This window comes from Spodoptera frugiperda, chromosome 28 (genome assembly GCF_023101765.2).
Source record: "Spodoptera frugiperda isolate SF20-4 chromosome 28, AGI-APGP_CSIRO_Sfru_2.0, whole genome shotgun sequence".
Taxonomy (NCBI): domain Eukaryota; kingdom Metazoa; phylum Arthropoda; class Insecta; order Lepidoptera; family Noctuidae; genus Spodoptera; species Spodoptera frugiperda.
In genome coordinates this window covers 6,840,722-6,864,334 of record NC_064239.1, presented here as the reverse complement: position 1 = coordinate 6,864,334, position 23,613 = coordinate 6,840,722, and the positions used below count along the sequence as shown (strand labels likewise).

General features: G+C 32.5%; 5 protein-coding genes across 7 annotated transcripts in view; 3 read left to right on the top strand and 2 right to left on the bottom strand.

The window, feature by feature from the left end:
- The window catches only part of LOC118265502 (uncharacterized), an 82,246-nt gene extending 81,496 nt beyond the window's left edge, over positions 1 to 750 (top strand). The window contains exon 8 of the mRNA XM_050705875.1: positions 100 to 750. Coding sequence (XP_050561832.1) covers positions 100 to 248 — 149 coding nt within the window. The 3' untranslated portion in view covers positions 249 to 750. The remainder of the gene's footprint in view (positions 1 to 99) is intronic.
- LOC118265206 (ATP synthase subunit delta, mitochondrial) overlaps positions 1 to 23,613 on the top strand; it is a 122,446-nt gene that overhangs the window by 58,786 nt on the left and 40,047 nt on the right. The window lies entirely within an intron of this gene.
- On the bottom strand, positions 6,266 to 10,415 carry LOC126912666 (TBC1 domain family member 23). Its single transcript, XM_050705873.1, has 2 exons — positions 9,945 to 10,415; positions 6,266 to 9,627 (listed from the first exon to the last, which is right to left on the bottom strand). The coding sequence occupies exons 1-2, from the start codon at positions 9,971 to 9,973 to the stop codon at positions 7,617 to 7,619; spliced, it is 2,040 nt and encodes a 679-aa protein (XP_050561830.1). The 5' UTR covers positions 9,974 to 10,415; the 3' UTR covers positions 6,266 to 7,616.
- LOC126912667 (UDP-galactose transporter senju) lies at positions 10,672 to 21,787 on the top strand. Of its 2 annotated transcripts, XM_050705876.1 has the most exons (5): positions 10,672 to 10,975; positions 13,622 to 13,745; positions 14,772 to 14,810; positions 16,822 to 17,005; positions 17,993 to 21,787. In XM_050705876.1, exons 1-5 carry the CDS (start codon positions 10,894 to 10,896, stop codon positions 18,632 to 18,634), a joined length of 1,071 nt encoding a protein of 356 aa, XP_050561833.1. In that variant the 5' UTR covers positions 10,672 to 10,893; the 3' UTR covers positions 18,635 to 21,787. The 2 variants fall into 2 exon arrangements, with proteins under 2 accessions (XP_050561833.1, XP_050561834.1); XM_050705877.1 differs by lacking the exon at positions 14,772 to 14,810 and having other exon boundaries at positions 10,674 to 10,975.
- On the bottom strand, positions 21,383 to 23,406 carry LOC118265089 (5'-AMP-activated protein kinase subunit beta-1). Of its 2 annotated transcripts, none has more exons than XM_035577801.2 (5): positions 22,992 to 23,406; positions 22,769 to 22,915; positions 22,443 to 22,574; positions 22,258 to 22,356; positions 21,383 to 22,175 (listed from the first exon to the last, which is right to left on the bottom strand). In XM_035577801.2, exons 1-5 carry the CDS (start codon positions 23,310 to 23,312, stop codon positions 22,029 to 22,031), a joined length of 846 nt encoding a protein of 281 aa, XP_035433694.1. In that variant the 5' UTR covers positions 23,313 to 23,406; the 3' UTR covers positions 21,383 to 22,028. The 2 variants fall into 2 exon arrangements, with proteins under 2 accessions (XP_035433694.1, XP_035433695.1); XM_035577802.2 differs by having other exon boundaries at positions 22,443 to 22,571.

The following is a 23,613-nucleotide window of genomic DNA, read 5'->3' as shown; positions in this document are numbered from 1 at the left end:
ATGCCTAGTTCAATTCAATGTCCTCTAGCAAAAAAAGCAAACCAGTTAGTGATATTCAATAGCAGAATAATCTTAACGATAATCGTTTTCTGTTTTCAGTTGACGTCATCAAGCCTTCAACCCTGTCTCAGCCGTCAGCCAACTTAACAACGGCTGACTCCAGTACATCAGGATCATCAACATTTCCTTCAAATATAATTCCATCTCTAATGTGTATTATAATTATATACTTGCTCACGATTGCTTGATAGAGCAAGTCGTTAAATTTAAATAATGGGCTGTGATAAAATATGTAATACTTATGTTCATAATACATAACAAATAAATATTGTAAACGCGCGTGTGTAAAGATGTGAATATGCTAATTGTGTAATACAGGCACAAACCAATTACCTAAATTAATTAGATGATAGAAGGTCATTGCTGAAGTAGGTGCAGCTACATTCCTACGGTTGATTTAAGTGATGTTCATACAGCTAAAGAAATCCTTGCAAACAAGCCACTATTTGTGACATTACATTGGTAGCTAACGCAGTAAAAGTACTTCAAAAACCTATATAATATAAGCTATAGACAAATATTCCTTTGTCAAACAAACAACACTTACCAATTATCGACAAATATTTGAAACTATCTTTTGGGCATAGATTTCTTATGAACCTCAAAATGGATTCAGCTTATCAAGTATAACAGGTTATAATACACATAAATTTACGTAACACATACGACAAAATTAATTATGAAAAAATAACTAATCGTGTCAACCGTTGTAGCAGAAAATTAAGGAACTGTTTTCTGAGATTGCCATCAACTGTTATTTGCATGATAATCTACCAAAATATTGACAGTATGTAATGATCCTAGAGTCAAAATAACCACGGAATGTCACAAAAACTTGAAATTCACCAATGTTGTGCCTAGACATTTTCAAAGTCGCCAAAATAACATATCATCTCCTTGAGAGAACTTTTAATCTAAGTAACTTTGTCACGTTATGTAATTTTATTATTGATAAATATTAAGTACTTGTACGATCTCCAACCCACTTGCCAAGCGTGGAGATAATTTGGCAAACTCTTCTTTTGTAGAGGAGATCCATAGTGCTTAGGCTGGACTATTGTAAATGGATATTGATTAGCACATGTTTATGTAAAGCAAATTTCTGAGTGTGGTACAATCAGCAAAATTGTGCGTATGCAGGTAAGAAAATAAAGATTATTTCCGTACCGAGATTATAACCATTGGTTGGCAATTAAACTAACCAATGTTTACAAAAAATGCTTTAATACAATTTATTATTAGGGGAATCCTTTTTTTAAGGAGGGAAAATCATCCAATGACTTCTCCCGCCTTGGGTGAGGCGGGAGGGAGTGTCAGACTCTTACTGACTAAAAACCACCCCGTTCCTACTTCTGCCCTTTGAGCCGGATCCCCGGTAAACCCGCTAGGTAGTCCGCAGCTCCGGATCAGGCATCAGCCCTACTGGGCCCATTAGAGGAGTCCTAGTGTCTCTATACTGAATCAATTCTTTATTTTCTTAGCTGCATACTCAATAATTTGGCTGCTTGTACATCTGTAGCTGTCTATTTGGTAACAGCAAGCTAGACACAAACATGTGCTATCAATGTCTATGTATCTCAGTCGGAATATTGTCCTATTTAAGTGCTGAAGTACTTACAAAGTGCTTATTGTATATGAGCTATTGCATTATTATTTATATACCTAAGGCCTGAAGGGTGATGAATGTAAATACATAAAGCTAATTACACATTAGTTGGCAACGGACTGTTTATTATTATTCTAAACTATTGACTATCTATCCGTGCTTATCTTTAAACTTAATTTACTTGCAAAATTATTGACATACAGACCAATTAAGGTTCCCACCAACCGAAACATCTTCAGCGTGATATTTCTAAGAACTTGGAACTATACGTAATAACAGTTTTGCTCCCATATCCTTGTATTTTTATTTGTATTGTAATAAAACTTTCTTTATGATCTATTCTTAAGGCATTCAAAGTAATTTTAAATGTAGATATCTTTACGAGCATTTTTATTTTTGTTAAATCAAAAACATTTACAGTTTACAGTTACATAGCACGCATGTGAACCTTCTACTTTTATAATTTGTAAACTCCTTCTTAAGTATTTTTTTCCTTTCACTTGGTGCAAATTGACAACGGTATCGACAATAAATTGCCATCGAATCCCAACTTTACTAACTTATAACGAGAGTCGAGCCTTTTGCCAATGCAATGAAATGGGATCAATTTAAATTATTGTACAGTGTTTTATATGTGTGGTGTCTGCTGAGTGAGACAAGTACGATAATGTTGATCACTGTGGATGAGTGGTAGGTAACAAACAACTATGAATGGTGTTAAACGATTGCTAGGTACTACTTGAGTAATGCCCAGTTCGTACTACACTAGTATTTTAGTCGAGTAGCGAATATTTGGTAGTTGTCTATCGCTTCTATTTCAGGACAGAAGCGACAGGGAGTTAGGTACTAACTACTCGACTCGATAGTGTAGTGCGAATAAGACATAACGATAAAACAGGGTGAATATAATTCTAGGGGGGAATAAGGAATAGTAGAATAATTTTCCAATATCTAGTCACACTTGTTCTGTATATATTCACCCCTTCGAATTCTATTTATTCTGTTTCACGGTACTACGAGTTTACGACTGTTTCTGATACACTTATTAAACTTGTTTTTAATTAAATGAATAATAATTATTTTAATTTTACATAATAAAGTATCAAAATGTGTAATTATTATTTTGTCATTGGATATATATACCTACTATATACCTATTTTATGTATGCCATTAGATAAGTACGTTTTGTTTTGCATTTACCTAATCTCTTTTTAATCGATATATAGGTAAGATGTGAGGGAAATACGTACAAAATTGTGTCAAGCGCCTTTTCTCTTTCTCCATTTATTTATTCTAAAAAGTTTTTACTTTGGTATCTAGCAGATTGTCCCTCTAACACAAACCATACTTGTTAAGTTTTTCAAGCTTAGCTATTATGTAATTTAGTGATTACAAAGTAATGTACGTATTTCCTGCACTAATAGTTTCCTAGATAATGCGTCCTTTATGAAAAAGCTAAATTCTTCCAATTTAAAGTCACTTTGTATCTAGTATTAAGAAAGCTTTATACGTATGAACTTTAAAATATTATAGAAATGTATATAAAGATAAATAAATGAATAGATAGATAAATAATTACTTAGAAACTATAGGTACATACTTTAAATGTTATTAAAAATGAATATGTAAATATTAGATTATAATACCCACCAATACATATCAATAGATAGATAATTTTAATAATAATAATTTCATTTATTTCTCATTATCATATTACAGTGCAAACAATTTGGATATAATAACTAGAGACTGGTGTCTGTTGTAGGTAGAACATACAGATAATAATTGTTTTTTTATAATAATTCTTATGAAACATACTAAGTAATTTTACGCTACGGCTTACTCACGCCGTTCGATGAGATTGCTCGACTCGTTTCAAACCATGACAGGGACACGTGATTATGAGATTCGAGAGTCGTCATGCAACCTCTTCTTACTGTTATAGTAAACCATAGTATCCAATTAATTTAAGTAAATAACTACCTAATTGTTATCAAACTACAAAATAAATAAAGATAGGTATTATTAATTTTGTTGAAGGGTTTTCAAGCACTACACAAATATTTTTTTTTTATTTATTTAATGACATTCACGCTACATGGAAGAGATGAATCGATAAGAAAACTGAATTATATTCGCGGTCGACAGCACGAAACCTTGGTGTGTAGAGTCATGAAACAAACGATTGTCTGCAGCAAAATTATGTTCGATATGAAAATTTTAAATGTACCGAACATCTTAAAATACTAGCAAATAGTATGGCAATTACTTCAATTCCTACATACCTAACTACTATAATATAGGTACCACTTTGCATAGGTACTTTTGAAAAGTCAACAACTAAAGAAATAAATAATAGTCTATCAGTGAAGCTAGGTGCTCGTACTGACTGGCATTCATTAGTGAGTTAGTTTTCACCTAAGTAGACAGATATAAGTAAATATCTACCTACATAACTATATAACACAGAGTATAAACTGTTATAGATCAATAAGCATAGCACGAGTATCTTGATCAACCTTCACCTCCAAATGCTAATTGGTCGATTGAAGAACGCGTGGGTGCACCTTGAATAACTAACGCACGCTTCAGATGTATTTATAAATGCATACCAACGGTAATTTGAATTAAAGTACCTAATAGGGTATGTACCTACATTTGCTGTAATCTGAATTAGGGACTAAAAATTGTCTTACACAGTTACAGTATAAAAGAAAATCACAAAAAGATCTTCCTGTCTACTTATTAATAAAATTGGAGGATGTTGGCTTATAGCCAATTTCAGACATAGGTACATACATTATAGATAATTCGAAAGCTACATAAGTTTCCTCACAATATTTTCTTTAACGGACTATTATGCAGGTACCTACCATAGATAGGTTACTCAAACAAACATCTGATAACGTGTGCCCAAAATTTGCTGCGTGCCGTCAATGGCACGTGTGTAGTCTATTCTAAATTCTTGCTGCGACGAAAAAATTATAGTACGACGATTCTTATTATTTTGATTTCGATCTTCTATACAGTGCACATGGCTAGGTACCTACTTAAATTGATAATATATTTTAGTAGATACGTAAGTAGGAATTTAAGTATAGCCTACACAATACATATAGTCTTAAGATTATCTAATGTTCGCCATGTTCGGTCAAATAATGTAAATAATTACTCATTAAGATTACTTCATCTATTGTAAATATTTTTTACATTTTCGACATAGGTTAATATACCTACATACTAGTACATGCTACATAACAGAAACAGAACTACCTGTCTTACCTACCTACTTAGATAGGTTTACGATCGTCAAAATCAAAATATATTGAAAAGGTAATTTGAGGAACTGTATACTACTTTCATCCAATTTAAAACTACTTACAAAATTTTATAAACTACGTAGACAAAAAATAACTGCACATAGAAATGAATTTACCTACCTAACCTAAGTAAACGGTACTATCAGATACAAAACTATTTGTTTTGTGCATTTGATAACAGCTATCTGTGCTATCAGGTAACACTGTAAGTATGTCAGTTAACATTTAGTTCTGACTGTACCGAAACTATTAACTTGTGACTGTCACTAAATGTACCAAGTACTATTATTATAGCATACATATACCAAATGGAACAAAACATATCAATTGAATACCTGTATTTCCTGTTTTAAACAAGTAGAATAGGTATGAGAAATAAAATGCGTATTTACAAGAATGTCTTCTTTCTATATATAGATATACATATACCTTCTTACTTATTTATACATATAAGTACCTACTACCTATTAAAACAATAAGCAACGCTGTACATACTGTTAACAATTACATAATATATTATGTTATTGTAGAAACCAATTATGGTGTCTGATGAGTGACTTTATCTAAATTAAACAAAGAGTAAAACATAATGCATTTTTAATTTTAACATGGTTTTGTTCAGGTTGGTAAAAATCGTAAAATGTCTCAAAATCCTAGGTAAGTGCCTATAGTATAAGAATAGAAATCTTATACATACCTATCTAATGCATGAAATCGAAACGGAAACCGCAAGAAATCAATACCGAAGCGGATGCGGATTGGTTTCAGAGACGATCTTATACAGGTAGGTGCCTTTTATAGTAGTAGTAGTGGGTGCCTACTTTGTTAGCAGTATATTATAGGTAGTCAGTACCTAGATACTAACTTGGACTAACTAATAAATATATAATAATTATAATTAAAAACAAGACTAAGTACCTACTACCTACTTATTATAGTTTCCAGTTAATACATCTGTAACTCACTAGGCTTTGAAAAGATCAAATAGGTACCTACAGGTACTTTTTTATCGAAGCACCTAGGAATCAGTGCCCTACGTGGACACCAGCAACACCAGAGGAGTTACAAGTGCGTTGCCAGCATTTTGGAGATCCCGAATGCGGGGAGCATGTATGTCGCCGATTCAAATTTTGCTTTTGTAACACAGGTTTTCAGTGAGGTCGTAGGTAATATCATTCCGGTCGAGCTACCCCATTCGTGCCGAAGCATGGCTTTGCTATGTGGAAACAATGGTAGGCACTAGGTATACCTACCTAATGCAACAAATAAATAGCGAAGTATTTGTAATATATCTCTTTATTTAAATAACAACTAAATATACAAATAATTTAGGAATAGTTTAAACACTGAAAATAGAACATCTATAACACATGAAGACATGATTGTTATCGGCCGTTATTAGGAATACACGATAGATAGTAATTACAAAACTACGCTACTAGTTACATATCTCTTGACAAAATCTCTATAACCTAAGTGCAAGGTCATGATGTTAGTATGGCGCATGCTTTAACGTGGCAAACCCTCTCATGTGCATTATAAAGAATCTTACCCTATTTTATATTAAACATAACTACATAATTAGGTTAGACTTGCGCTGACTTAAGCACGCCTTGAAAGTGATTTCGTAGTAAACTGCACTTTGATACAATATTTAGAATCAGACCAGTATCACGTTCAATAAAAAAAATATCAAATATTATTTTGGAGATACTTAATGTAACAATATTACGTACTGAACAAATCTGCTACTATAAAATTTTGCTAAGTACATCTCTAGATAATTTTATTAAGCCGATTTCTGTAACACGGCTTAATAAAATTATCTGAGAACAATGTGCATGTTAAGTATCTAATTAAAGATACCTACTTAACACATGAAACCTGCGTGCTTTAACCACAAATGGAACATGTATTCTTAAGTTATGGTCTACAGAGCAAATACGATGCATACGAGCTAAGTACATCTCAACAATGAATATTTTCCAAATCAAATATTTTAATAACTACTGTGCTTGTTTATTTGTTAATTTATAATTCTATTTATCACATTTTAATTAACCTAGATAATAGGACTACACTAAAAGCAAATAAATCCACAGAAAAGTAGTGGTAACATTAATGAAATAAAATTCGAATAGCAATGTGAAAGGCGAGGTCAAACCATAATATGAAATGTGTTTTTTTGATAAATATTGCTTAGCACAAGTATGTAGTGACTAGGTAGGCTTAAATATCCACATCCCTCTGTCTCTCTTCCTCTATTACTCTTACAATGTGACAAAGATAAATAAATACCTATGTATGTAATTAAGCTATGTCTATCTCAACTCAAGTCAGCCTACATACACAAAATGGGGAATCGTGTCATAAATATGTTTTAAACACTCATAAATATTATGATTATACCTACTCAAAATATTACATAATTTATGAGTAGGTAGGTACCTAACGACAATTGACAAATGAAACATTTTCCACTTAAGGTGTGCTAGAATACCGCTGCCTACAAAACGTTTGGAATCTATTCATTCGGTACCGGAATTACTCTAGTTTATAATGCTTATAAGATTCCATTTGCAGACATTAAACTATTTTCATAAAACTTTTCTTTTCTCGATTAGGTGTATCAAACTTTGGTGTCCAATTGTTGAACAATTTGGTTTGAAACCACTTTCGTAGCTACAGAAGCATTTGGGATGAGGAAGCGATCCATATCTTTAATTAAAAGATTATCACCATCTGGTACTCCATACTTAAAGGTAATTAATTCTGGATGCCTCTTTTTTGCAGTTATTTTAACAATAGTTGACAATGGCCTTCGAGACATAACCTTCGCGGCTCCTTTTTTATTAGGTATGTCTCGCAAAACAATCAAATGTGTTTCAGACACCACCAAATAAGAGTCATGCATATAGCCATTAAGCAAAACCTCTTGACACGGGAAACTATCTACTATATTGTGTTCCTTTAGGTAGGTCTGCAGCTCGACTATTTCTTCTAATGAATCTGAATCTGTATAATCTCGTCTGAGACTGTCAGACCTTGAATCATCATCTTCGTCATTTATACTAAACACTGGAGGCACATTTCTGTACCTTTGCTCTTTCCTATCTCCAGCAGAAACATGCCACTCTCCATTATTGTATGTTGAGTTAGGATTTACAATATACTCTATCAACTTTCCTCTGACCTCTTGGCTCTTGGCTTTCATTGCTGAAGATAATTTGCTAAACAACTGTTTAGCTGGAATATTATCCTTTACCTTAGTTTGATGTGTTTCAACACCCTCATTATTATTGTTAGGTGCGCATACTAAACAAGTAGATGGATTGTGTTCTTCCAAACAGTCAGTCATATGTGGGCCAAAGTAGTCATGGATAGCAACAAAACCTCCATCTAACATAGAGACATGTTTAGTATTTCTTTTTAAGAAGGATGCTACCACCATGTGTGCGTAACTATCTTCTTCAGTCCTACCGGAACCTACAAAACATAGGTGTTCTCCAGCAGCCAGAGACCCAGCAGCTAGTGCTTGGCGTTGTGCATTCAATAATCCCTGGACTGCTGTATTGAATGCTGAAGGTTCTTGTAACATCAAATTACAATCAAGGTGGAATGCTGTTGACAGATGGCCAGCATTATATTGCTCAGCTGGGCGACAGTCTACCAAAAAGAACTTCACACTGTCACTGTTACCAGAATCTAGAGTTGCACTTTCAATCAGCTCATGTACAGCTACAGGAAGACATAGTGCTTGGGAATAAAGTTTAGAGTTTATTTCTACTCCACTATCAGAGAACAATACTTCTAGTACATCCTCCCGGAATGACAGAGGAGTTTTTAGAGAGTAATAATGTGCAAGTGAACAAAAGTCAGAAACATCATTGGCTTCTAGGTCTGAAGGCATCTGAATTAAAGTTTGAATTATAGCATCCTTATCTTCATTTTTCATTTGCAGTAGTTGTTCTCTAGCATTAATAACCATTATCAAACATAGGAAAAATATAAAAAAAGGATCAGACCTTTGGAAATACAAATCCCACATAAAAAGCACTACCTCCAGATTGCATGTACCAGCAAAAAGTGATCTCAACCATGACATACAATATTGTTCTGGAGTAATTCGTTTTGTGTCTAAAAATGAACAAAGTTCTGGATCATGATACTGTAAGATTAGCCGCAGTATGTGAAATGGTACTCCATTCTTCACACAACCTTGGGGAATGTATAGTTTTAGAACTTTTTCAAATAAATTGTATGTATCAGATCTGGGCAATTTCAAACTCAGTAATGGTAACAAGATTTCAATCCAGCCATTGTTGGCACTGTAGTTGATAGATTTAGACTTACAATAAAAAGTTATTATTGATTCAATATCAGATATTACTGATAGTTTATCATCGTCATCATTGCCAAGTCTTTTCACAAACTTCTTCACATCATCCCTGAGTTCATTTTGATTAGTCAGATCAAATATTTCGTCAAAGGAAAGGAGTTGATTGCCTGCTTCTTGGCAGTTAAGACAAAGGAGCCACACATCAGGACGTAAACTTTCTGGTATCTTCTTGCCCTTAGTGAGCAAATTTATTTCTTGGGCCGAACAACCGTCCAATAGGGCAGATTCCAACTCAATTAACCTGAAATGGAAATTAATATGTTTTTGTACAACAATGTTTGTAGCTATGTAACTAATATAAGGTAAAATAATATCATTTACCACAAAATATATCATGTATAATCTGTGTTTGATACAGTGTATATATTGTGAATAACTTATAAAACAACATCTGGCAATAAACAATGATGGAACAATATACTACAATTGTATTACTTGTCTAATTAAACAATATGTAATTACCTACTAAGCATGCAACACAAAATAGGATGACTAATCAAGTGGATACTGAAAGATAACAGTTTCAAATAGGTACAGCTTATAGTGTGAGATATTTACCATGTACTGTCGTCTTCGTCACTAGCCATCGCATTAAGTTTTCCTAATACTGAAAACTCCTGATAACACTCCTCTATTTGTAGGCACAGGATATTTTCACTGTGGAGACAATAATAGTGACACTGTTACACAAACAACACTACGACCATTTCTTTACACTAAACTTCAAACTAAGTTATGTTTGAAGACTTATAATCAATTGAAATCAAATTAAAATATCGCAGTTTCAGAAACCTACTGTCACTCACTAAATTACATTTGACTTGTGATTGTGACAGTTCCTTTTCTTTGCATTTGCTGTTGTTGCTGATTGCTGATCCTTAACATTCCAACACCATCAAACTAATCAAACCACAAACAAAAGCTTAGGTTATTTATAATTTGAACTTTATTACAAAGGATTAGCATTTAATTTGCCATTGCCAACCAAAGCTAAAAACCACAAAAGATTACATCTATTGCACATTTACTTTTTAAATGTTATCGTAGATACAGGCTCTTTGAGTTATTCTAAATAAAGTAATAAACTTTTCATGGCGATTAATAAGATAAATAAATAGAATCTAAATGTATAACCATGAGAATCACTATTTTTTAGGTATTCTGTTCTGATTAGGAAACGTTATATCGAGTATAAAATGATATTTTGATTATTTAATTAAATTCTATACTCTATCCACTCTATTGGTTATGGATTAGACATGGTAAGGAAAAATTGACATTGACATGTCTGAAGTCTGCTAGTTTTATTTAGTAATCTAGTGTCGGAAGAACTGGTTTTTGTTTGGTATACCTAGTTTTAGGCTTTTCAAGTCAATGGGCGGATAATACGATTTATCAATATGCATGTTAGACTCTAAGGCCTTAGAGCTCGTAACAAACTGACTGGTAATAAAGCCACTTCAGTCATTATTCACTACCAAAACAAGTTTCAGTAATTTGAAGAAAAATGAAACAATGTTCTAATTTATTTCCTAATAAAGAAGCTTTTATTATTTTTGCCCTGTACATCATACTCTTCGTATTTCAAGGTGAGTTTCATATCTGCTAACTATGTTTTAATTATAAAGCAGCAATCTATTAAAATAACATTTCAAACAAATATTGAGATAATAGTACAGGAAACACTACTCATGACTGATTGTTTAAACGGTTATCAGAGTATAACAGACACGAGAATATTACAGAGATAAAAGTTACAGAAAATTGTAACACTCTCATTTTTAATTTATTGCTTTTATTATTTTAATCTTCATTATATTTATTGCTATAATCATATTTATATAGATACTATCTAGAGTTTAAAGATACTTGGCTATACTAATGATGAGATTATTCAAAAGGGATTCCTAAAACATATTTTTAATGTACTAACAGAGATCAAACCTAAGGTAAGCCCGTTGCGAACAAACAGTGAAACCAATAGTACTTCTGAATATATCACTGGCTAAAATTAAACAGAGTTAGTATATGGGAATAGGCTTACCCTCTATTACATGGGACTTAAATTTGCATTGTGCAATGGCATTATGTGCCATAATGTGCACCCCTACCCCTTCGTGGTTAAAAAGCGTACCATTGCGTTGTAAAATTAATATTAAAAAGACTACAAATTTTTCTTCATGTATATTATTATGGTATTGATGATGATGTAGTCAAGGTTACAAGGTTTTCTTATTTGTTTATAATTTATTTACACCAAATATTACAAATCTTCACATAAATATCATGAAGTACATAGATAGTGCATTTTCCTATATGACTCTCTTCCTACGCTAGAGCTGCAACAGGAAAAGCGACAATAACTTGTGACTGACAAATAAGATTACACATTATGTGTAGGTTTTATGTTCATACTCTATCATCATTCATACTGCCATTCTACTGCACAGTACTTGATAAGAGTAATTGGATTTGTTCCATAACATAGCTAATTTAAAGGGAATAAAAACTCAATGGCCAATTAAACACACTGTTTTATTCTGAAACTATAAACTATATCCATTGCTTGGATTTTAATTCAATTACAGGTATTACTAATATTTTTTTATTTAACCTTATTTTTTTTATGTTCTTGTTATCTTTTATATGTTTTTTTTACTAGTTTTTTTTACAACTAGCATAATGTATTGAAAATATAATAAGATAGTTTAAGTATGATGTCAATAAGTCTGAATAGGTTTAAAAAAAGAACCTCCATTATGTTGAAGGTGAAACTCATTTATGCCTGTAATTACTGAAGTGTACAGTGTGTTTATAAAAGTACAAACAAGAATAAATAATCATTATTTCTTTACATCTACTCAATAATAGCTTGCAATACCATGATTTTTTAAATAAATTCATGATAATGTTCAGCTTTCTATTAGTGTATGTGTGTGTATAATTCAGAAAGGATTAAAACATTACTTTTTTGTATAGTATTTGTATGTAAACTTGAAGACAAGTCAAGGACATGTTTGCAAACAATAGCCAGTCTTGCATAGGAACCAAAGCAATGACTTGTAACAATCAATATGATTACTGTTTTGGGTTTCATGCTACAACAATGAATGAAATGTTTTTAATCTTGTTTTTCATTACGGGCTTTATATCAGCTTCCTTGCTTGCTTTAAAATTTCCATGTACACATAACTGTATACATGTACATTAATTTGACGCTTAAACTACATTACATACACTATTTAATTTATTTATACATGCAGAAGTAAACAATATAATAGTATGATTAATGATAGTGATAAATTATAAATGTGGTACCTATAAAGCCTGGTATTTAAGACAAGGTATGTTAACCACCTTAAAATAAGTGTTTGGTTCAGATATTAACTAAATAGCTGTCAATAATCTCTAATAAGTGACTGCAAAAGCAACGTCACGCCTTTTATCCCCGAAGGGGTAGGCAGAAGTGCTCATTACGACACGAAATGCCGCTATACAATGTACACCCACTTTTCACCATTTTTGTTATAAGTCGCATGTAATAGGATACTATAAAACTTATTTACGATTAACCGTTTTTATGCTCTGATAAAACATCCGATAATACACACGTAATACGTTTGATTAAATTAAATAATATAATATGAAGACTCACGAAATTTATTAGATGTTTTCTTATCTAATTATTATTAATTAACTCACAATTGGTTAGATTTTTTTTAAATGGGCCTACTACGGAATTTACTATTATCTATGTGAATCTTAGACCTTATCTTCAGTTAAATTAAACACTCATTTTGTAACTTTTTTCTGTTATATGTATTATGACTGTGATCTGTAGTATATGTAGGTATATGCACGAAACACGACATCAGAACTCATAAATTGGAAAAAAAAATCCCAATAGTGTCAAGTTATATCCAGAACAGGAATCTAACAAGGGTTAGATGCTTGGAGTCGTCAGCGATCACAATATGGTCATCAAGGCAGTCAACATATCGTATAGTAAAAAGCGATTAAGTAAACATAGGTTTACTAAATGTTTACCAACTGATCTACTGCATGAAAACATACTTATCTATCTATATTTACTTACCACCTATATCTAAAGATGAAAGCATATTATGTTTGTTATGTATTGTGAAATCATTCCTACTCCTATGTTTACCAAGACCGTGACAAGTGCACAGACAGTATCGAGAGAGTAAACATTAAACGTTCTTGTTTATTTTCAGGTGTGTTTGTAACTGCATCAAAAACTGAAAATGGCGACTATGACTACAATACGACACTCGTGGTTTTCCTATCAGAACTACTTAAATTGGTTGCATCGGCATTCTTATATACGTACAAGAGAGAGTAAGTATAAGTTGCTGTTTTTTTTATAATTTATTTTTAACCGACTTCTTGGTAACGACTAATTTGAACTAGGTAGGTAGTTATTATCAATTTTTCAATAAAAGGTAGCAATTACTATGCTAATAAGCACAAACAGGTAAAATTAAGAAGATATTATTATTTTGAACAAGGTAATAATTTCATGTAGCTAACCAAGCCTAACTATCTCTATTTTTATACCAAATGTAGAAACAGAAAGAAATAAACAAAGAAAGCGTCGACCCCGACTTCATTCACATTATGGATAGGATAACAGAATAATATGTAGCGTAGATGTAACCAAAAAGAAAATCAACTAAAGCCTGGTTTACGTTAAGTCAAACCGACAGTTATGCCGGAAGATTAAACCTTCAAAAAAAGAAGCCAGCCTTCTGACTCCTTTGCTGTTCCCGGTGTTCCCGGTGATAGGCAGCAGTGATCTCTTACCATCATTATATGATCCGTCTGCTCGATTACTCCTATTCCTATTCCATAAAAAAGTCAAAAGATGGATATGAAGATGGAACGGTGTTAGCCTGTGACAGGTAATGCATCCCTGCCACCGCAGCAGCAGACCAATAAATCTACAAAGACAACGACCAATTTAAAAACCTACTGTAACCTGTACTATTGACCTAATGTGAACCTGCTTTAATTATTTCACTAATCCGTCACAAATGTCGAAGTACGAAAACTCATTACCTACCCATACATATGTGTTATAAATAGTACATATTAGCCAGTTTATATTTTGGAAAAAGAAATAACTAGTAAGATAGACAACCGTGCTTTCTAACATTTCACCTTACCTCTATTTCCTGACTAGGTACACATAGGTACTAGACGTATTGATTCACAACGTAGTTATTCTTGGCGTGCTATTGGAAAGGCCTTTGTCCAGCAGTGGATTGAAACTGGCTAATAATGATGATTGATTCACTTTATTAAAGATATCTCATGTTTTATTATTTAACAATGCATAGAGAACATTTTAAATTAATTTTTCAGCGTTTGTAGAAAAAGCAATAAACCTTACGTGGTTTATATGTAAGTACCTTTAATAATACTAGTATTTTATTCTTCTTCTTTTTCTCTTTATTCTAAGTTACTCGGGGACGGCTCCAAGTCTTCTTTTAACCCGCCTGGCAAATGGAGGGTTATTCATTGGATAAGTTGACGATTGTTACTGAGCAGGCATTAACTTATCCAATGAAAAAGAATTTATCACAAACCCCTTTCTTTCTTTCATATTATCATTCCACATTATTATTTCTTTGGTAGTATATTTTTATGCATGATGTAGGTATTGAAATTCAGCACCGACTTCCCGTAGACAGAATATACACGATAAATTGTCCTTAAAATTGAACACATTGAAGTGCAGGAAGCGTTTTCATCATTAATATTATACGCATCTAGATAATAATTATCTAGACGTAGCTCTATCTATTTTTAGCAAACGAGAAACTAATACTATAATATTTAGAATTTGATTAATTGTAAAATTAGCTCAAAAACCAGTCTAAGAGACCATGTGGTTTACCTTGAACACCGAGTTATAATATTTGCCTACATCGTGTAGAAAATAATAGGTACTATAAATTGCGTAGGTATGTACATTCAGATATAAATAGATACCTACCTATGTATTTATTGATAAAGGTGCATATCTACCTTTGTAATGTACAAAACGATTATTCCCTAACTCCCAAGATTCAGACCCGATTTATGTGATTGTTTTATAGTTCAATACGGTAGATTTACGTATGTATGGCACTTACCAGAAAATAGTTATTAATAACTTTATGAGCGTTTTTATTACTGCAGCCTACTTCAGTTTATAAGTAGCTAACAATAACTTTACTGAACTTAAACTTTAAAATTTCTTGTAATTCTATCTTTCATTCAATTAAATATCAAAATCACTATCGTATATCGTATTTTATACTTACCTAGGTACTTATATCTCATTTTTGTTAGCACGTCTGCATGTCATCTTAACGTAGTATTGCAACGTTTTCTCGTCTAGTATCTAGTACATAATTATATGAAATCAAAGTTATATTGCACGTCCAACTCAAAAACGTATTCTACCAATTTATTTTACTCAGCTGTGCTTACCTACTTTTTATTACTGCATGCGCTCGAATCATAAATACCTTAAATACTTAGTGTTGGTACTAAAATTCAGTCGAATTACATAGTTATCAACATTCACTCATATTTTCAAATCGGCAGCTTGCCAACATGGCCTTTGAACATAAGTACCCATCAATCGAAGGTTTAAGTATTGGCTTCGACTCGAAGCTAACACTTAAACCATCGACGTCGATAACTTCAACGGATTTATCCGATATTCAGTCACACAATTATCCGTCCCATGATGTCCTGTCTTTAGTAAGGATAACTCCCAATATTCAGACAACCTTGGTGCATCGTCCATGATAAGAGACTCCCTCTCGTTACCCCAACTGTTATTATTTATCATTTAAATTGAATCACTTCATCTACATATATTTTATTTTCCATAGTCATTATTTCATACCTCCTTGCACATTTAGTGTAGCTAAACTCCGCAGCCCACTTTCTGCCCCGAGAACAATGGTGTGGTGTGTGGCGAGTATCCAACTACCCACCTCCGCAGCCTCCGAGTTGGTTGTTACTAGAACTCATGCTGTTCCCACGATGAGCTAGGGATATCCTCTGTCCACCTCTACAGAGCCCCGCACATTGAGGTAAGGCACCTTAGTGCCTGGGCGCGCTTGGACCCAGCAACATGCACGCTAACGACTAGACTCCTCACGGCACGATGACCCCAGGCAAAATTTTGTGAACTTCTGATAAAGTTATTCTATTTCCTCTTTATAACTTTACTAACTCCTCAACAAAGTAAATCTCAATTATATAACTAGCAGATATTAATACTAAGTCCAAAAAATGGGTCGTTAGTTGGTAGGTATAGGTACTGGTACCGCAAACTTAGATGTCAGTAGTAGTGCTTTATAAATATCGGCTTTTGAAGTCACCTAATTAATTATGTTCTCTTTGTTTTTTTCAGAAATAAACCGCATCTGTTCAAGGCCATTGTTATGAACTATGAGCTTCTGTTGATGTACTTCATTCCATCATTGTTGTACTGTTTTTATAACAACTTGGCGTTTATAAACCTGTCCCACTATGACCCCACTTCGTACTACATTCTATTGCAGTTCCGAGTGGTACTGACAGCGTTACTCTTTCAGGTATGTAGCAATAATTACTTACAGCAAATTTCATTATCTCTAGATAGCCACCGTTCACCATACAGCGACAATAAATTACACTTTGTTATCTACCAATTATATTACACAGTCACACATCAAAAACTTATAAGGCACCTATAACAATTTTGAAATACATAATCGTATTATGTGATAAAAATATTAAATGAGGGGCAATGGGCATACTAAAATGTCACAACAAATCCTTACATAGGTAACAAGTCTGCGAAAGAGCCATTTTACTAATTATTCTATGCAAGATTTGTTTGAACTGAAAAAAAAAAGTAAACAGAGAATAATATTTGATATTCTAAAACAATTAGACGTAAGGCTTTGGAGGTCAGAAGATAAACGCATAATAAGTAGTAACAACGTACATATACCTACTGTAGTGTTATGATTATATGCCTCCAGTGGCACATACTCATAATATTATGTCAATAATAGGGAATTTACTTACACTAAAAATCAAACATAATGCGTTGTCTGTGTTTGCACAATTACTTACTGTCATGTATGTTATGGAATTTTAACGTAATAAGGCAGTTGTCCCACCGGCAACGATGAACGAGTAACGAGTAGAGCTAGAACTAGAAACGAGTTAGCGAGACGCGTGGCGCGAGTGCATAGTTCCGATATTTGTGTAGCTCAGCTATAAGCGAGTGTGCGAGTGAGGCGGGCGATTACTCGCATCAGTACGATACGCACTGTAGAAAAATCGCCGAGCGAGTGTTATCTTTCATAGCTCTTCTCGCTCAGCGACAAACTAGTAAAGCGAGCACTCGCCGGCAGTGTGAACAGTCAGCGATTAACTGTTTGTATATGCATCTCTTTTGTTTACACGGAAAAGATATCTATTGTACGTTTCTTGAGCGAGAAAATAGCCGATAGTTAGTCGTTTTCTCGCCGTTGATGGGACAACTGCCTTAGTCTGAAAAACAAGAAATAATATATTATTCTCTTTTTCAGTTTTTGTTCAAGAAGAAATTGGGTTTCATGCAGTGGATATCGCTAGGCATACTGACACTTGGATGCATGATTAAAAATTTCGACGCGGCATCAATACAATCGAAAGACGACTCCGATCTCTGGTCACAATTATTCAATATTTATTTCTTATCTATAAATTTCCAAAATTTCTGTTCATGTCTGGCTGGTACATACAATGAATATTTGTTGAAAACGAAAGGTTCTAATGTTGATATATTCTTACAAAATGTGTTTATGTATCTGGACTCTGTCCTCTGTAACTTCTTTATTTTAATGTTCAAAGGTGAGTTAGGAACAATATTTGAAGATTTCAGTTCATTGGGTAACATTTTTGTAATACTTATAACCATAAACAGTGCTGTGGTTGGCATAGTCACTAGTTTCTTTTTGAAAAATTTAAATTCCATTTTAAAGACATACGCAAGTGCGTTAGAGCTGGTAATAACAGCCGTAGTATGTTACATACTATTTAGTATTGTGATCACACCGTTTACCGTGTTATCAATTTGTCTAGTCAGTATCGCTGTTGCTATGTATTTTAAAAATCCAGTAAGTAATGTCACAATGAATTTGAGTGACGCAAAGGATAGAGAACCGCTTTTAGAAGTAACTTCAAAATAATTCAATAAATTAGATCTTTAAACTAATTGTCATAGTTCCTTATGAAATTAGATCTTTTGTAATTTTACAACTCTTCGAAAAACTAGTTATACCGAGTGGATTGTAGTATTAAAAAATCAATTAAATAAATATAAAATGGTTAATTCCCCATATTGTAAGGAATAAGTAGTCCAAATCCGCAGATTTGTACTGTCCGGATGATTTCACAATATATAATGTGTCGCAAACTTTAGCTCAATTTTTATTATATACGAAAGTACACAATTTAAACAGTATTAGGTACTTATTTTTATTTCAATAACAAATTCTATTGTAAGTATAATTTACATACATTTGTAACTTATAAAATTTGAAGTGGTCCTATAAAATAACAATCGATGTAACTCGTAGGAATTGATGCAATATTAGATTTTATATATTATAAAATATGGTACCTTGTAATATTGAGAACATACCTAAGTTCAGTACATCTTTACGTTAAACGATCAACATAAAGCAAACTTGTACTAAGGGTACAGATGCCCCATGCCATGAACGAAAATTTTGGATAAAGTAACATACCGACTACCTATAGGTATAATTATTTATCATTTAATTGTAACCATAATTTTTCCTATGCCCACAAATTTTAATTTTCTGCTTATATTATACTTACAACTCATTTTATTGAATCCGTGCTTAAACGACGATGTTAAGTAGGTATGTGTATGATAAAATATCATAAAATAAATCAACAGTCAATACTCTAAAATAGCTCTCTATGCAATCTACTCATTTGAAACTTTCTTGAAATGTAATAGTTCTAATTTTTGGTAAAATGTAAAGGAAAATTAAAATTTTTGGGCTAGATTATAATTTTTTTACCGAAAGCGGTAGCGATGTTCTATTAAAATGGCTTACTGTTTGTGCCAAAAATGGTAATCAGTAACAATTTAAGAAATACTAGTAGTAAACAGTGATTGTATAGACGACGACGTCTAGCTAGGCGATAATTATATGCTACCACAATGGAATGCCGCTACTGCTTTACGGTACAGGTACATAAGTATCTTATGAGGAATATATCTCACTATATCATGATGTATAACATCATTTAGGTACTCTAGAGCTCGACAGTTTTGTCTCATTCTTAGGTAAAAAGTAAGTTTGTCATTAAATCTTAGATTAAACCTATTAAAATAGTTCAAAGTGCAACCAAAGTTACTGTAAATACAGATACATTATGACAGCCTATCCTTATCACAATACTCTAGGATTACACTTATGTTATCTATTTTCTTCTGATATTCTCATTCATGCAGGAGTGGCCAAATTAAAATATATCTTGTACTCAACGCCCTGGCTGTGATACATATAAATCATATCAATGGGACACACTAGAACTTCAATTTTGTTTTATCTTTATTCTATATTTGAGTCATTATTATTAACATTTTTACATAAATACTTTTTTAAAACCTGTTATCTGGCTACCACTGCATGCTCATACTACTTAATGTTATTATGTTTATGAAGGAGAAGGGAACATTAATAATTTTATGTATATTAATTAAATTGTCGATGCGACATTAGAAGAAGCATTTATAGTATTTATATCGTGGCCTTATCGTGGATTTGCTAACTTCATGCAATGTTTGAGTATTTCATGAAATATTTGCAGTTCATAAACTATTTAACTGTCTATTGCCCACATTATGTGGTGGCTTTCACAGATCAATGATTTGAGCACCTATTCGCGCGACTATTTCATGAAGTAGAGATGAACCAAGTGACACACTCAGGTGAACATAGTGGAAATTGACATTGTAGACAACTTAATGATCCTGGTCAAATTGAGTTTTCCATCTTATGGAATGCGATCATTCTTGAAACAACCGAATGCTCGACATATCATAAAGTAAGCAAATCTACGATATGGCTACGACATTCATATGTTGGAGAATTATTTTTAGTGTCCCAAAAACATGCTTGGTCTCGTAAACTCTTGTTAAACAAATTGTGATATTGACTGCAATTTTTATAAGTAGATAGATATGTACAAATTGTACATCATTAGATTAAATAGTAATTAATTAATTTTCATTTTGCATAAGGAATAGTTTAAAATGAGTACAAGTTACCCATCACTTCTCAAATTGTTAATAAAAATTAATTATATACTTTTTCACTTTATTTAAGTCACTATTATTACAATAAATAGTATTATTTGTCATAACTCTGTTTCAGCTGGAGAATATAATTTAATGAAGTATATGTGTACATTAATTTAAAATAATATTTATATTTTGATATTTTATAATATTATGTTAAAGTATCTATTAGCTTTCGTAGTAAACAGAAAAGCATTTCATGTAAAATATGTCATCAGAAATAAATGCATATATAATATCAAATTTTATGAAGTTTGTCCTTCAACAATCTTGTAAATAAAACAATTAAAAAAATCTTATATGGCACTAAAACCCCATGTAATGGGGAAGAACACAAATTCATACCTACTATTAAAATTACCGAAAACTGAAACGCCGATAATTATAATAATAAATTAATAAAATTATCTTTTCTCATTCAAGACTTGCTTTTATATTATAGTTTGTAGCTGTGTTTATCGCCAGTATACCCAATTGAGGTAAAACCCGTTATTATTATTTTGTACATTGCTGATAAATTAAAATCGTAATTTTTAGTAATGCTTGTATCAACAAGAAATAAGAAAATGACTTTTTTAGATTGATAAAATAAACAACATTTTTATATAGATCTTTTATTTACACACTAATGTTTACATAATTATACTTTAACAAAAGCACGTTAAATTTATACCTAACTAATAGTTACAATCACAACAAGTCAATAATTTAAAACAGAGTACATTATCACATCTGGCTGCACTTAGAAATATGTAATAACATTTTATCCATTATTATTTGTCAAAAACTGTTGTATAATACAACTATTATACTGATCTGATCTTATTTACACACACTAGTGCAGACACCTTTGTATTCATATCACTAAAGGAAACTTCATCAGAAGTAACTGGGTCCCATACTTTTGCTTATATATTCCCCATTAAGACCATTGCACTTCAGACACATTAGTACTAGTACCAAATAGTACAAAATAAACAATTATAGAAAAAAAAAACAATAATACTATACCTTCAAACATGATTTAGCATTTTTTATCATAGCTCTTTATACTCCTATCCCGCTGCATTCATTTTAGTGCCAGATATCTATAGATAATTATGAAACTTAGTGCAAAAATACCACTTGTCTTGTATTTATTTGGAATTAATAGTAGCTGTAGTGTTTATTATTAGTAAATTGATTTATGGAAGCAATGTTGTGCTTTAGGAAACTATGATACATCAGATCATCAGATTTAATACTTATATTGGCTTGTAAAGCAGTGTTGTGACATACTTCTTTCTGTATCGGTGGGTGGCTGACAACACCATGACACCGTCTTTGATGGACAATGCGTAAAGGTGATTCAACATAACATGATTAGGCTCAGGCAACAATGTTGGCTCACACTGAAAAAGAATTAATGAATAACATATTAAAATAATAATTAGGTACAAAGATAAAAGTAAACAATAAAGAGGGGGTACTTACAGACAATGGTGTGTCTTTATTCAGAATGACTTGTAATAGATGAGGGGGCAAAATAGGTGGCCCTGAAACTTTTTCCCATGGCTTGGATTGAGGTATTTCCTATAAAATGAAATTATAAACCCTTTAAAATCAGTATCAATTAACATATATTTTTTTTTTCATGGCCCAGATATTTGCCAACAAACCTGTGAATACTCCGTTTGAGCACTGCTATGTATGCCTTCACTGTCCTTTGCAAGAGCTTGGAAAACTTCAAAATCTGACATTTTAACTGTTACCAAATTATTCTTACTTCCCATGCCATTATCCACTACCTTCTGTAACAAAATAAATAAAAGCCTGAAAATATGAATGCAGACTGAATAACATATAAAGTATAATGAAATTCTACAATATGAAGTATAAAAGCAAAATGTATGCTGATACAAAGTTGATATTGCAATTATTTACATATGAATGCACTGACAAAAGTAACACAACATTGTAGCGAATGAATATAAATAAAACATACCATAGTGGGGTCATGTCGCCATTCTCCATCAACAAAATACTTGTACTGATGTTCACCTTCAGGTAAATCTATTATCGTTACAAAATCTCCATGGGACTTGACCATAGGAATTGTTTTCCAATCAGTAAATGTTCCACTTATATACACCTAGGATAAACAAACAAATACTTATTAGAAATTGCATTTATTTTGATTAGCTCAAACTGCTATTGACTTAGCTTACCTGTTTACCCCCTCCTTCCCATTTAAAAACAGTTGGCAAAACTTTTATATCGTCAATAATCTTGCTACTGTCAGTCAAAGTATTCGATCTCTCACGTGGTCCAGTATATTCTACATCACTTTCAGGAACAGCCTTGGTATAATATGGTGCACCATCTTCAATGTTATTTTCTTCGTCTCTGCCAATGCGATCATCGTCAACCTTCTTGTCAAATGTGAACGCTTCGCCTTCTTTGACTGGCGACGACGGTCCAACGTCAGGAGCTTTCGTCACAGCGTCTCGATGCCATTCTTTGGGTTGGTTACTCCCTGCGTTTCCCATTCTTTCGCCAGACAAAATAATTCCCCAAAATCTTTTTGTCACATAGATCTACTACGACTTGATGATGATGACATTGACAGAATTAAGTGATTTGACGTTGATAACACATGAAGTTGACGTTTCAGGTGCGTGATGAAAAGAGAAGAGCAACTTCAAAATTTTCAGTGTGATTAGTTTTCTTTTTGATGGAGTTCTGATGAATGTGGATTAGTTCGGTTATGAAAATTATCATAATTTCAAAATATCAATTTCTCTCTAACTGTTTATAAAATAATATAGACCAGTTAGTATTATTTAAAGA